Source organism: Egretta garzetta, unplaced genomic scaffold (assembly GCF_000687185.1).
Source record: "Egretta garzetta isolate BGI_Z169 unplaced genomic scaffold, ASM68718v1 scaffold34, whole genome shotgun sequence".
In the NCBI taxonomy this organism is placed as follows: Eukaryota; Metazoa; Chordata; class Aves; order Pelecaniformes; family Ardeidae; genus Egretta; species Egretta garzetta.
In genome coordinates this window covers 3,859,865-3,873,212 of record NW_009259586.1, presented here as the reverse complement: position 1 = coordinate 3,873,212, position 13,348 = coordinate 3,859,865, and the positions used below count along the sequence as shown (strand labels likewise).

Here is a 13,348-nt window from a genome sequence, read left to right as displayed (position 1 = left end):
ATCTTGTTGCAGGACATACTGGGTATTCTCCCAGTGGGGAGCCCACTGACATCCAGCATCTCCTCTAGTATCACCTCCAGTCTGGCTGCAACACCACCAAGCCCTGCCGGCACCAGCAGCATACCAGGCATGAATGCCAATGCCCTTCCTTTCTACCCAACCAGTGACACCGTTGAGTCTGTCATAGGTAACTTTGCCTCTTTTACTTACGCTAATAGGGCTTCCTCAGACGTGGATCACCAGGTATGAGACTTGGAATAGCCGTGGGTGTTCCAGTGAACTCCAGTTTTTCATCTCTGTCAGAGCTGGCAGATTCCTGAGGCTGTAAGCTTTTTCTGTGACTGTGACACATCTGATGTTTTCTGCAGGTCATTACGGATGGAATTCACCCATGGGACCAACAGAAGGCCCCTGAGCCACTTATTCAGAAAGTCAGATGGTGTAAAGGGCCTTAGGTTTAGGTTTGTCAAAGTGATGAAGAGGTCTTGGAGTAGGCAGGAAATCAGAGGGGCATTTTCCACAGTTACAACCCCTTACATTCTAAATGACAATTTTATAGCAAGGGTATATAACCACCAGGTAGATTGCAAGGACTTGCCCTTCATAGAGTGTGGGACAGAGGCTGTAAGACAAAGGAGGAGAGTCCAGAGAATGTAATCACTTCTTTTAGATAGGCACAGGTTTTTTGGTCACCTGGTTGCGTTTTTTTATCTAACGTTTCTGAGGTGATCTCACTAATTTGTTAATAATAGAAATGAGTGGGCCTGTGTGGGATGGAATTATATTGATCATGATTAGTGATGAGGCATGTTCAAATAGATATAACGTTTGCAGGCATTCATAAGCTTTCTTTATTTTACCCCATCTTTGAACCTCAGAGATGATTTTCAAGTGTTCCCTCCTACTGGGACTTCTCTTCTGAGTGGCTCTTCAGCAAAGTAGGGACAAAGCAAAGGCCAGACCCAGACATGTCATAGGCCAGTGTTACTGCTTATTATGGACAGACTGGAAAGAGCAGTTTGGAGAAGACTTATGGGAACTGCTGTTATTTCATCACATTTTTGTTTTCTTACAACATTTGGGAATACTTTGAGACAAAAAGAAATCAGATCAGGCAAAAGAACCTGAACTGAAAAGCTGCCCATGACACTTCTGCCAAACCATTTAAGAACAGCGTTGCACAGGGCGGAGAGTAGGGCTGTGCAGACTGACAAATAGAGAGCGAAGGCTCCTCTGCATGTAGGCTCTTTGGGCCATCCTATCTCTTGAAGTTGTTGGTCCTTTATAACATAATTGGTACCTCTGTGTCTGGCAGAGTCTGCCTTGGATGACCTGGACCTGAATGAATTCGGAGTGGCTGCCCTGGAGAAGACATTTGACAGCAGCACAGTGCCCCACACGAGTGGCATCATGATAGGTACATGAAAGCAACAGAGCTTTCTTTATCTTCTGCCAAGCAGTGTTGCCCAGTCACCTCAGTGGAGCCAGCCCAACAAAGCTCTAAAACTAGTCCCAAAGTAACATTGGTTAAAACAGCAATTATAACAAACTCTGGCAACCACTGAGCATCTTTGCAGTGAAAGCTTGCCCTTATTGACTAGCGAGCTGAGTTCTTGCCATTGGGCCCAGGTGTCTTTGGGATGTTTCTTGAGACTGAATGGGACTTGCTTGATTTTTCTTTTTGTTTGTTTTTTGGTTTTTGGGTTTTTTTTGTTTGTTTAAGTGTGTAAGTAGACTCTAGAAGGCATCCGATACCTTTAAAAACAGGCCAAAGTATAATGATTTGCATCTTAAGCAGAAAACTCTCCCTAGCAGTAACAGGAAACTCACTGACCTGGTAATGCTATCCATCTATCACAGAGTGTCATCATGGTCTGCTGATTTGATTCCTGCAATGTTTGTCTCATTTTAATACGTGGAGGTAGGCTAAGGCCTCTTCTACCTGTCTCTAATGAGTGTCTGGGAAAAAAATGAAATGTCTCATGGCTTTTTGAAAGTGGTTGTAGTTTCTGGCTACCCTTGCTGTGTAAGACAGGTTTTGAATGAGAGCTAACTTTGGTGGACTGAAGGTTTCCAAGGGAACCACACTGCCTGGAGCTGTCTTGAGGTAGGAAGGGACCTGTGGAAGGAACCCTAAACAATACCATTTCCACTTCCCTGCCAAAGATAAGAGCCTGGTCGGGGAGTTTACTGTGCATGTCTGCTGATAGCCCTGCTTCTGCTGCTACCCATCTGCAGTGGCTTAGAGATCGTGCACACTGCTTTTCCCTCTGTTCACATCAGGTCTGGGTGTTACCTGGTGATCTTCTAAGAAGGGAGATCTGGAGAGGGTGGGGAGCAGGGCTGAGCTCTCCCTCAATCTGCGTGTGGCAGGCAGAATGACCTCTTGTGTAAGGGAAGTGTGATGTTTTTGGAGGTTGGGCTTTTGTTTATTTGGGGGGTTTTATGACTGATAGATCCAGGCACTCAAGTATGTCTAAAATGACTAAAGCTAGCTACTGATTAGTGGTCAAGATCATGACCTGACCCAGCATGATAAGTCTTCTCACTACTGTTTTTTTTGGAAGTATTAAAGGCAAAGGTACATGTTTTAGAAGTGAATTTTTCATTACAAAGCATTTCACCAGATACCAAATTCATCTTCTCTGGACTGATAGGGACTGAACTCTGCTCAGAAAGGCTTTTGTTGCTTTGGCCGATCAAAGACTAGTCCATTGAACTCTGGAGGGTCTTAACCTATGTGGTTCATGGGATGGCAGCTTCAGTGCTCTTCTTAAAGGCCAAGAGGGGAATGAAACGTGATAAGAAGCAGAGGGAATCCCGAGGGGCTTAGGGAGGAGAGAGGGAAGCTAATGCCTTCTGCTCTGAACTCCTGCACTGTGCTCTGGTCCCATGACATACTTCATAGTCATGCATAGCCATCCTCTCTGTGTGTTCTTTGTCCAGGTGGGAGTTTGCTGCAAAGTTCTGCTCCTGTAAATATCCCTGGGTCCCTTGGAAGCTCTGCCTCCTTTCACTCTGCCTCTCCTTCTCCACCGGTCAGCCTCTCATCGCATTTCCTCCATCAGCCCCAGGGACACTTAAGCCAATCAGAAAACACATTCCTGGGGACATCAGCTTCTCATGGATCATTAGGTAAATGCACAGTGTGTGTGTCCCATGTACATGCCTGTCTGTGCCATGTAAGTATTTTCTTTTAAGTTAGCTTTAATTTTAATGTATTATTTCACTGCTGCCATTTGTATCTCTTCTTCCCATGAGAACAGCAACAGTCCTAGAAGCTGCTTTACCCCAAATCGGCTAATACCCTTGTGAACAAGGGATCAATTCCCTCTACTTTCCATGTTTCTAGGCTGAGAAAAAGAGACAGATAGGTTAAGTGACTTGCTCTGATGATGCTTTTTGGGGGAAAGAGCTCTGCCTTTTCCTGCCAACAAGGCGGTGCTGAGATTTTGCTTTACATAAGACTCAAGAGTTGGGTCCTCAGCTTTGCTTAGCTAAGGTGGGGATTGCAGTTTGCCCTTGGGACTGCTTGTAGGTCCGACTGGCTTCTAGGAGCCCTAGGGCAGGCTTGCATCATTGTACTTTTTTCCTCCTATTTGGTACTCTGCATGCAGTTTTGCAGTAAGGACTTTGCAAAAAGTTGCAGTGTTCCAGCTTTGTCCCTTTTGCTCCTTTTTTTTTTTTTTTTTTCTTCTTTTTGCCCCTCTTGAGGATCTGTTTCCTGTATGAGGGACTGTGAAGGGATGAGAACTTGCTTTGGAGCTTCAGCTGTATGAGGCAGAACAGGGAACTGAGGGGCCAAATCTATTTTATTATCAAGACACAGGGTTACCTTGAGAAATAAAACTGTTTGACAGACTCAAGGCTACAGCGACAGTGGCTCTGCTGATTTCTGTTAGTAACAGTAAATATTAGTTCTCTCTTTTGATACTAGACATAAATGCTTCTTCAAATTTGAGATACACTTTAATCTTTAATATTCCAGCTTAACCTAATGAAATGATTGCATGCTTTTGTAATCTATCTGTGCATGCACTTATCTGTGTAACTGCATCCCTTGTTTGTTTAGGCAAAAATCATGCTTCCGTGCCTTGTGATTGCTATTTGTTTGGCTTTAACAGCTTTTACAATTACTGTAATATGAAAAGAGACATCAGAGTATCTCTGCTATTAATTAGTGTTGAGGCTGGCTGTTCATCCCAATTTCAGTAAGAAAAGGAAAACTTGCTGATAAGACCTGCTTTTAATTTAAGAAGAAACAAGTTGAGGAGTTTATATTTGTATTGACTATGTAGTTACACAAATAAAAAAATGGAAGAAATGCAGGAAATTCACAAATGCATTTAAATACTGATTTTTTAAGAAAAGAAGTTAGATATTTTCCTGTGATACAATAAAGCCATTTTTGCTGAGGTTTTGATAAGATATTTAAATAGTAACCTAGCAGTTGGGAATTTGGAATCTATTCTATGTGGCTTGCTGAATGCAGATAAGTTAGCGTGTAGTGTGTGTGGTTATTTGTATTGCAATTGAGTTAAGAATACTTAGTCCTGGGCCAGTTCCCCCTGTGCTAGATGCAAAATGTGCAGAGAAGCATTCCTGACCAAAGGGGCTTGCTACTTCAAATGTGAAATGAGAGCAGCAGGTGGAGAGAGCAAAAAGAAATGACAAGTTTGGTCAGCATTGTGTAGAATTTGTGGCTTGCCAGCATCCTGCTTAGTGCTAGATTCCCTTTCAAGAAAACTGGAGCTTTGAAAACAAAATGTGAGCTGAGGTTCCATTAAAACTTCTTGCTCTCAATGGAGCATGCTTCAGAGCAGCTGAAATAGATCTGTGGTAAGTGGCTTGAGCCAGCAGCAAGAGCCCTTGTTGCTCTGCTAAATGACTTGTTAATGCACCTAAGCCCTTAGTGAAAACAGGTTACTATTTTTCAGCTATATTTTTTTGTACCTGTTTGTATCTTGGCTGGTACTAAATGGGAAGTAAGTGGTGCTGGGTTAGCAGCATCTCAGTGATGGGCCATTGACTCCAGGGCTTGCTTGCAGACACAGTCTGTTTGGCTGCTGTAACATCAGAATTATCAAATGCAACTAGATCTAGGAATGTCCACACCCAGTGGTGAGCACCACTAAATGAAAATGACTCTTACATCAAACTGGCGTATGTCTGTGTGCGTAAGAGTCCACATCACTCAGTAGCTCTGTCCCAATATGAGCTTTTCCTACTAGTTCTGCCCTGAGTGCAAAGTGTGGATGCTTATTTTAAATCAAAATATTTCTGATATTAAAAGAGTAAAAGTCTTGGAGTCTGTGGAAAAATAGCCAGTTTTGTTTAAAACTGGCCTTCTACTGCTTTGTCTCCTAAGCCTTGAATTTTTTCCTGAAGAGAGAAATTATTTGAATAAGCTAAAATAGGGAAGGGGTTGGTTACTCTGTCTTCTCCAATGCCAGTCACTAGCTTTATGCTAGAACTCTGCAGGGGATGAAGCTGATGTATATACTATTGCCTCCACTTGTTTATAAACAGGGTTTTCCAGTTAGTGCTGGTTTTTGCACATGCAAACAGTAATGATGTTGACACGTTTTAGTCTCACTGTCTGGCAAGTGAGACTCCTTTTCTAAGCACCAGGCCGAGGAGACAAAACCAGAAGTTTTCTGAGGGTATAAAGGAAGCACCGCCTGCGTTGGCTGTGTGAACCACGTGTCTGCTCACCAACGCTGATGGCAGTGCTGCACAGAAAAGTGGGAAGGTAGTAAGCAGTTCTGAGGTTCTTGTACCAGAAGTGGGATCAGGCTGGTAGTCAGCTCTGCTGTAAAATAGATGCTTCTAAAACCAGCCTGGCTTAAAAGTTGCCTCTGCTCAAATTTCTTGGGTCCTCACTGTATCACAAAAGATGAGGCCTAATGGTGTGAAACTTCCCCTGTGAAGTCCCTCTATGACGGGGTCCTGGGGATGAAAGTAATTCTTAAGATGATCTTCTCTTTACTATGTACACATTTTTGAATCCTGGATTTCACAGGGGTAGGGAGGAAATGAGGAAATTGCCAGCACCTGTGACATAACCCTCTCTATTTCCCTGTGAAACAGGTTTAAATGGGATGAACAGCAGCATATGGGAACACTTTGCTTCGGGGAGTTTTTCGCCCAGTACCTCACCTGCATTTCTGTCAGGTCCAGGTGCTGCGGAGCTGGCACGGCTACGACAGGAACTGGATGAAGCCAATGGCACAATAAAGCAGTGGGAAGAGTCTTGGAAACAAGCCAAACAGGTACTTGGGCAACTCCTGGGAAGAGGGATTAGGGAGTGTAAAGGAGTAGGAGGGTGTCAGCCTTTCAACAAGAGCTTTCCAGACATTGGAGGTAATGGAAAGAGCTGTAGGTTTTACAAACAGATTCTCTTAAGCATTCTTATTCTTTCCTCTCCCTTGGAAAAAGGGGCTGAATCACTGTGCCTGATGTTGTTCAGATGTTGGAAGTGCAAGGCCAGGTGTCATAACAGATGCACTGAAGTGCTTGACAGTCTCTTAGACTTGCCAGTTGACTTAGATCCATGACAATTGGCTGGTATGCAAAATTCATCCTCTTAACTGTGTGAGCCAAATATGTAGAACCACAGCCCAGCCAGATGTGGTATCTGGAATGAGCAGTGCTTTGAAGTGAAGCTTCAAGGATGTTTCAGAATCAGGGTAGATTGGACAGAACATGCTCCTGGTGAGGAGTGTCTGGAAATGGATATTTTTGCCTGGGATTCTCTCTTGGAGGCTGACCAAGTTTTCAGACTGCTTCTTTTAACCTCTTTGTTGGAACTTGTAGGCTTGTGATGCTTGGAAAAAGGAGGCAGAGGAAGCAAATGATCGCGCCAACACAGCTAACATGGAATGCGAACTGGCCCGGGAGCAGAGGGAAGCCTTGGAGCTGCAAGTGAAGAAACTGCAGGAGGAGCTGGAGAGGATCCACACAGGCCAGGACCCTCAGTTTCTGCGCTCCTTCTCTGACCTGGAAACGCTCTCGCTGTCTTCACTTTACACCCTTCAGAAACAGCTGCGGGCAAACCTGGAGAAAGTCGATAAGGTGAGTGCCAGGGATTTGTAGGGCAGGGTCTTGCTCTCTCTGCTCTTGCAGATCGCAGCTTTTTTCCCTTTTCTTTAATACAGCCAGAAATCAGCGTCTGATCAAAACAATTCCATGTGGGTGTAGCCAATGTGAGTTTTAGCCAGCTTACAGGATACCTGCCTCTTCTTTGTGCCTAAAGTACAGAGCTTAAGTCGATCAAAGCTGCTCTGTTTATCCTAAAGGCCCTAAAAGACATCATGCTGCGCTGCTTTGCTTTTGCTTTAGAAGACAAATGGGCAGACAGCTGCAAGTCCTTCCCCTGCTGCCTCCTTGCTGTTCCCCAAACTGCTTAGCACAGGACGGGAGCCCTTTTGCTTTGTGACCTCGATGCTTACGTTTTGCCCTGTCCCCCTCTCTTGCAGGCGGTATTTCAGATGCAGTCAGTGAAATGCCTTAAGTGTCAGGAGGAGAACCGGGTGGTGTTACCGTGCCAACATGCAGTGCTGTGTGAAACGTGCGCCGAGGAGGGCGAGTGCCCCATCTGCCATCCCAACAGGCCCCACTCTCTCCAGTCGTGACCTTCTAAGGACACTTGTTCTAATCATATCGTATAGAACTTTTTAACTTTATACATACGTACATATATATGTATGTGTACATATATATATGTATGTGTATATATATGTGTATATGTGTGTGTATGTGCATGTTTGTGTATGTATATATATGCGCGCACACACACATATACACATATAAAACAAAAATTAGTTGCAGAGCACTTTTTAATATTTTACATCCCGTATCTAAACTGCCCCTCACCCGTGCCCCACTAATTCTAACTCTTGAGGAACTTTGAGAGCTGTTTTTAATACAGATCAAAGGGCCATTTGCAAAGAGTCTGTGTTTCTCCTCTTTTCTATTTAGGTGATAACAAATTTTTTGACTATTCCCAGAAGGATTTAGAGTGGGCAAGAGGGGCTTCCATGTGCTTTCCAGAGGAAGAGTTGAGATCACGGGGAGGATTGAAATGACTTGTTCATGTCTTCGGCCTCCCTGCTTTTTCAGTGACCCAGCTTGGTTAAAGCCGTCCTCCCTGATGGAAGCTCCACTGGGTGCCTGCCTGGTGGGCCTCGCATTGCCGATCTCTGAATGTGCAGGAACTTTGTCTGTCATTTAATCAGCAAAGTTCGCTTTTTAAATTTTTTTTTACACTCTTTGTATATTTGTATGAAAAGAAGAAAAGAGGGAAAAAAAATGTATTGGACGTAGAGCAAGGCAAGCCCCAAAATTCAGTGACTAGTGTTCATTACTGATACAGCTAACATGTTCCAGGTCTGAGCAGCCTTAGAAGTATTGCCCTTGTGTCAGCTGAAGCCCTTCAGGAAAGAAAATACGGATGCAGAGGTTAGGTCTCTCCAGTCACCCCTTTGTCTGGTGGCAATCCAGAGACTTCTTACCGTTTCAGACCGGATTAATTTGGGTTTAGCCACAGGGACCTGATTCACAGTCACTGCTGAAATGCGTGAAACAATTCCAGGTAGTCTGAGGACACTTTTGTGAAACAGAGTTGATGTTGCCTGTGTTGGCACCTCAAGGATGCTTTGTGGGCTACTGGGTCCAGAAGCCCTCATGCCAGAAATTATGTATGCCTGTGGTGACAGAGAAAGTCCAGTGTGACAAGGAAATGCCACCAGCTTAGACCTGTCCAGTAGTTGAGCTTTCCTGTGACTTTCTTTGCCAGTGTGTCAGTTGGATTTTTACATCGGGTGGATTGCAGTAACCGGCTGGGATCTCAACCAAAAGGCCACTCAGTTGACTAAACATTTTTATTTTGCGCGGGGATGCTGCCTGTGCTACCCCTCCCTGACCTGGAAAAGCACTGGAACCTCCAGCAGCCCACTGTTGTAGGAAAACTGAATTTTTACCAGAGCCTCTCAGAAAGCTTCATATTTAATGCAAAGACATAATTAGGTTTGCTTCCATAATTCCACCTTTCCTTTACATGGAAGGGGTTAATATGCATTCCCAGATGATCTCTTAAGTGCAGCTCTGTGTAGTTCTTTTTTATGTTTTTCCCATTAACTTGTTTTTGGGTTTTTTGGTAAAGATGCTTTTTTTTCCATGTGTATTTTATTGTAACTAGCTTCAGTTTTTTTAAATTTTTTTTATGGAGAGACACTGTTGAGTGACTATTGTGGCTATGTTGTTTGGTTATAGCCTTTGAATGTCTGTGCCATGGGGCAGCGCATCTGCCTCGGTCTGATCTTAAGGGAAGACCTTTTATGAAAAAACATGAACATTTCTTGTTTAGGAAAAATAAAAAGGTGGGGGGAGGAGGAACAAGCCCAATTAAGATAAAAATTTACTAAAAAGCTTTTGTAACTAACTTAAATCATAGGAAATAAACTTTTGAATCAGGTCTTTAATATTTATAAGAACCAGAGCTGATCAGCCTGTTTTAGCTATTGGTTTGTAACACTTATTTTTATTAGCATGGTGGTTTATCTGCTCTCCTGCCTCCCCGTGGGTCTGTCAGGGTGACGCTGCCTTTTGCCATCCCTCTTTTTTTTTTTTTTTTTTTTTTTTTTTTTCTCCAAACTGTCCAGTGCCCAGCTGTGTGACTGCATCTGATTCCCATAGGGGCTCTTCACTTTGTCCCTTCTCTTCAGATGAAACTTGTCTGCTGATGGCAGCTCCGCCTGTCTCAGTGGGATTTCCAGTCACGCTGTGATGCAGGGCTACTGGGTCTAGGGGGAAGAGATACCAGCCCCCAGTTTCCATGGGGCACATTGCTTAGGCAGGGGGGTACAAGGAAAATTCCAGGCCGGAGAAAGCATGTTTCTCCCTTTTGAGTAAAACAGTTTCTCTGTTTTAAAACTTATACTGAAGGACCAAAGAATTCAAAATTTCACTTGTCTGTGGCCCTTAAATTTTAACTTTCCATTGCCACACTGCACTCATGGCAGAACAGCCTGAAGGAATTAGCACTAGCCCCTTCCCTTGCCCCTACCCTGACGTAACTCAGCACTCTCTTTGCACAAGCACATAGGCTGTTTCTCACTTTCCTCTGGTTCTTTAAGAAACACTTCCTAAATTTAGGTTTCTATGAATTTGTTTGCTGCTTTAAAAAAACCCCAGAAATATCTGAAATGTGAATTATTTTCTGAAGCATCAGATGGAAAAGAGAACTTCATCTTTGCGTATTTTATGAGTATTTTGGGGGGCTATTTCTGTGACAATTTCATAACCCAGTGAGGTGCAAGCAGGGGGAAGGGGCAGCATTTCTGACCCACTCCAGCAGTTGTTACTGCCTGCCCCAGGCAGGAAGGACAAACTGTAATCGCAGCGCTGCGTTTAAGGGTTAACAGTCTGTGGTCAGCTTCTGTATGGTGTAAAAAGAGTCTTGTTGAAATAAACCTGGTGCTAATATGTACAGCCCCTCTAACGTACTGTCACGCTTCCTTCTGAAGCAGGAACTCCCTTTCACAGGACATACAGTAACACATCAGAACTAAGGGGGCTTTTTTTGGCAGAGTCGTGCTTCAAAACAAAGCTTCTTGATGAGCAGCCCAGCTGGCTGTTGCTGAATAGCCGTGACCATGTCTGGGTCCTGCCTCTTCACACAGAGTCCTTAGTGGATAATGACATCTTCCTCCCTGAATTTTTGGGAGCTTTGGAAGTGTTGACCTCAGTGACTGATTGTGTAGGTCGGACACTTCTGAGCTAAGAGCTGGGGGAAGGGAGTCTTAATTGTGGTGTGAAACCACAGTATCTTAAAGGTCAATAAACTTTTACATTATTATGGAAAAACAGTATAGGAGCAACACTTTCCTGGGTAGATAGATCTCAAAAAGCAAGCTTAGAGCTGTAGACAATAGCCAGGAGTGGAAGAGTTTTGGCATCGCTTTGGGCTAACAGGACCACTTTTAGATCATCTCTGGCCTTAGATAACATAGCCGCGTGCCAGCTGTGGCGCAGGAGGGACCGGGGAAAGTCTTGGAGCTGGAGCACAACGTTTTCCTTAAGCAGACGCCCCCTCCAAGGGGAGCTGCTGCAGCCGATCCCCTGCCGAAGGGTTTTACATTTTCCGTACATCTCTGAAGCTGAACCTGAGCCGCTTGCAAGGCTTGTGCAGCTGAGACAATGAAGAGAAGTCCTTACCCTTTGAGGAAGCCCTAACGCTGAACGGACTCAGTAATTCATTGCTGTTCCAACCAGCCTCCAAACCTCCTCTCTTTCTCCTTTTCCCCCATCTGAGAAGGATGAACATTACCAGTGTTTTCCTCCAGAATTATAATAATCCTTGGAGTGATGGCCAACAGCAAAACAGATGTTACTGATGTAAAACCTAGTTATTTTAAAGGTTTCCTGCAAACTAGTGACTGCATCGGAGAGATTTCTGGGGCTTTCCCACTCCGTAGCTTCCAATGTTAAAACAAAATAAATACAGTATACGTTTAAAATAATAATAATAATAATACACACTGCAGTATTTCTGGTGGCAATTCTTGACCAGTCTCTTCCCCACTTTCCCCAGGAGGAAGGGCACTGGGCAGAAGCGCCCCTAGTCCGTGTAGAAGTTGGCAGAATGGTGATCGGTGGTGTGTAAAACGTGTTGTTGATTCCATGTATAGAACTGTGATTTCAGCTGTCGTTCTCTCGTACTCTGTAAATATGTGTTTTGGCTGTCGGAAACCTGGTTTAGACTCTTTTCTTGGCAGAGTGAATTTGCATGTGGGGCTGGAAAGAACTCAATCTGTGTCAGAGTTTCCAAGGGCAGGATGGATTTTTTTTTTTAGAGGACAATAAATTTTTATTTTTTTGCTAAGAAAAAAATATATAATAAAGCAGTGTGTGCATGTGTGTGCGCGCATGCGTGCCCGGGATGTACGTGCAGCCCTGTGCCCAGCTCCAGGGCTTGGGGAGGTGTGGAGAACTGAGCGGTGAAGCCCTCAAAATAACAGAGTGACTTCATGGCCATGGCCAATTTTGCCTTGTCCCTTCCATGCAACAAAGAGTAATTCCTTCCTGAGCTCTCTTTTGGATCAAACCCCTTTTTCGGTGGGGGGAGGGGTGTGTGTGCTTGCCCTTCCCCTTTGCAATCGAGGTGACATGGAAGAGGGGGAGAGTTGATGCGGTGCGGTTAGGTGAGGGCAGAGGCTCCTTTGGAAATGGCAACACCGTGGAGCAAAGAGCGTTTTATCACTCAGATCCTTGGTGTGGACAAGAATTTCTCTCTCAGCGTCTCCCACAAGAGCCAGGGGTGGAGGCGAGCTCTGCCTGCGCCAGTGCAGCTTTGGGAGGTGTGAGCACTGAACTCGTCACGGGCGCACTTTCGTGCATTGGCACCTGAAAGAACGTGCCTTACAGACGGAGCCAAGCATTACCTTCGATTGTGGCCCAGTTAATGCTTCAAAGATGCATCAACCACTTACCCTTAGTCCAATCACAACAATAACGCAAATCACCCAATTTATGTTACAGATTATGCAATAAAATCGGTAGACATAGGTGCCTGCCCCCTTCCCTCCTGTGTTGCAGCAGTCTGCCTGCATTCGGTGTCCTTCACCAGGATGATGATGATGGGGATTTCTTCTTCCTCAGTCTTGCATTTGCTAGGAGCTGATTTTATGTTCTTCAAGCGGTATTTTTTTAATGCTTCAGCTGTTCTCCTGGTCCATGGGGTTAGTTACGCTCTGATTGTTTAGGGTTTATTAGTCCTTCTCTGCAAAGGGTATGATTTCTTTTGGGGTGGAAAAAGACCCACACAACTGTCCAGAGCAGTGCAAAACCAAAAGTTAAGCTAAAACACCTTAGATAATAAAGTGCAAACAACCTCAAAACAGAGGTTAGCCCGTGGCACCTGCTCCCTGGGACGCGTTGGCTCTTGCAGCCTGCGTGATGGTCAGCCCAGAGCAAGTTAGAGCACAACCGTTTTTAAATCTTCAGCTAAAAAAAAAAATAAGCTAAACTGCCTTCAAACCTGCAGGCCCCTATAGCTGAGCCTTGCGATAAAGCGTGAGGCCGCTTGTGCTGACACCAAATGAGGGATGGGGGGTTCCTCTCTCTGGGAGCAGTAGCAGCGACCTGGCTGAAAAGCCCCCCCCGGGACAGAGTCTCCTCTGCAAGCAGGGACCCTGCTCTGGAATCTTTATTTCTCTGCAGAGCTACAAGGGGGAGACCAAAACAAGTGATTTAAGCCAGCAAATGGTTTCCTTGTGAGCCAGCAGCAGCTTAATCCCTCCTGCTGTGGGTTCGGTTGAGCCTGGTCATGTCATATAGATATCAAAGG

At 44.6% G+C, this 13,348-nt stretch overlaps 1 protein-coding gene across 6 annotated transcripts in view; it reads left to right on the top strand.

Annotated features, from left to right (window-relative positions):
- Positions 1-7,760, top strand: part of UNK (unk zinc finger) — a 36,437-nt gene extending 28,677 nt beyond the window's left edge. For 4 of the 6 annotated variants that reach the window (XM_035893418.1, XM_035893417.1, XM_035893413.1 and 1 more), the window contains 6 exons: positions 13-187; positions 1,316-1,417; positions 2,947-3,135; positions 6,091-6,272; positions 6,817-7,074; positions 7,479-7,760. In XM_035893418.1, coding sequence (XP_035749311.1) covers positions 13-187; positions 1,316-1,417; positions 2,947-3,135; positions 6,091-6,272; positions 6,817-7,074; positions 7,479-7,634 — 1,062 coding nt within the window. In that variant the 3' untranslated portion in view covers positions 7,635-7,760. The remainder of the gene's footprint in view (positions 1-12; positions 188-1,315; positions 1,418-2,946; positions 3,136-6,090; positions 6,273-6,816; positions 7,075-7,478) is intronic. The other 2 variants (XM_035893415.1, XM_035893416.1) reach the window with 2 other exon arrangements.
- The last annotated feature ends 5,588 nt before the right edge of the window (positions 7,761-13,348 follow it).